Source organism: Myotis brandtii, unplaced genomic scaffold, assembly GCF_000412655.1.
Source record: "Myotis brandtii unplaced genomic scaffold, ASM41265v1 scaffold144, whole genome shotgun sequence".
Taxonomy (NCBI): domain Eukaryota; kingdom Metazoa; phylum Chordata; class Mammalia; order Chiroptera; family Vespertilionidae; genus Myotis; species Myotis brandtii.
In genome coordinates, this window is record NW_005355159.1 from 1,310,894 (window position 1) to 1,311,860 (window position 967).

Below are 967 nucleotides of genomic sequence, written 5' to 3' on the forward strand. Positions count from 1 at the left end.
CCTGCATGCCCCCCACTGGGGCTCAGCCTGCAACCCAGGCATGTGCCCAGGGGAATCCAACAGCCTTTCAGATTCATAGGTCAATGCTCAGCCATCCCAGCCCTACTGGCATATTTTTGACACCGAGACTATACATGTCTCAAGAAAGCATTTTGTTAATTTGTTTTCTTTATGTGTGTTTGGATATACAACTCACTCAGTTTTCCCCTTAGTTTCACACCATCCTAAAAACGTAAATTTTTTTTTAAAAGCCCTATAAATAAATTGCATTAGCTTCCTTTTCTCCCATTCCATAGCATTGTTTTAGTCAGTGGAGAGAGTTCCTCCCTGAAGTATTAAAGGAAAGTTCTATTTATTTTGATTTGCATGAAAAAGTCCGCTTCATTTCAGGTTTCACTTCCAGGAGTGAATCACTAATGGATTGAACCCTGCGGTAACTTTTGAATAAATGGTAAAAATTCTCGTTCTTTGCTCCCCCCGGTCCCCCCTCGCAGCAGACCCATTTCCCTAGTTCGAAAGGTTTTCCCTCCCGAGTTCAAAATCTTAAAACCCACCCTGGAGCCACCCCAGGAAGGCACCCCGCCACCGCCCATCTGGGGCGGTACCAGTCGAATCACAAGCTTCTGCCAGTTGATGGACGGGTCAGCACTGTGCCAAGAACCTGCAGCGGTCTCCCTGGACGCTGGCCATTGGTTGCGGGGGACCGCGCGGAACCAATGGGGAGAAGGCGCGGAACCAATGGGGAGAGTCCCCGCTGTGCGCGGGAAAGAGACCAGTATAAACCGTGCCCGGGAGGTTGCCGTTCTTGTTCTTGTCCAGTGAGACTCCCTCCGTGGGAAAGCCAGCGGGTTGCTCTCACCTCCTAGCGTCCGAACATGGTGCGGACTAGAGCGGACAGTCTCCCGGGCACCTACAGAAAAGGTGAGGCAGTCAAGCGAGTAGTGGAGGGCAGGGTGTACCCCTCACC

At 51.1% G+C, this 967-nt stretch overlaps 1 protein-coding gene across 1 annotated transcript in view; it reads left to right on the plus strand.

The window, feature by feature from the left end:
- Nucleotides 1-778: 778 nt before the first annotated feature.
- Nucleotides 779-967, plus strand: part of KIAA0101 (KIAA0101 ortholog) — a 15,952-nt gene continuing 15,763 nt past the window's right edge. Inside the window, exon 1 of the mRNA XM_005861062.2 lies at nucleotides 779-921. Within this exon, the coding sequence (XP_005861124.1) occupies nucleotides 876-921 (46 nt within the window). The 5' untranslated portion in view covers nucleotides 779-875. The remainder of the gene's footprint in view (nucleotides 922-967) is intronic.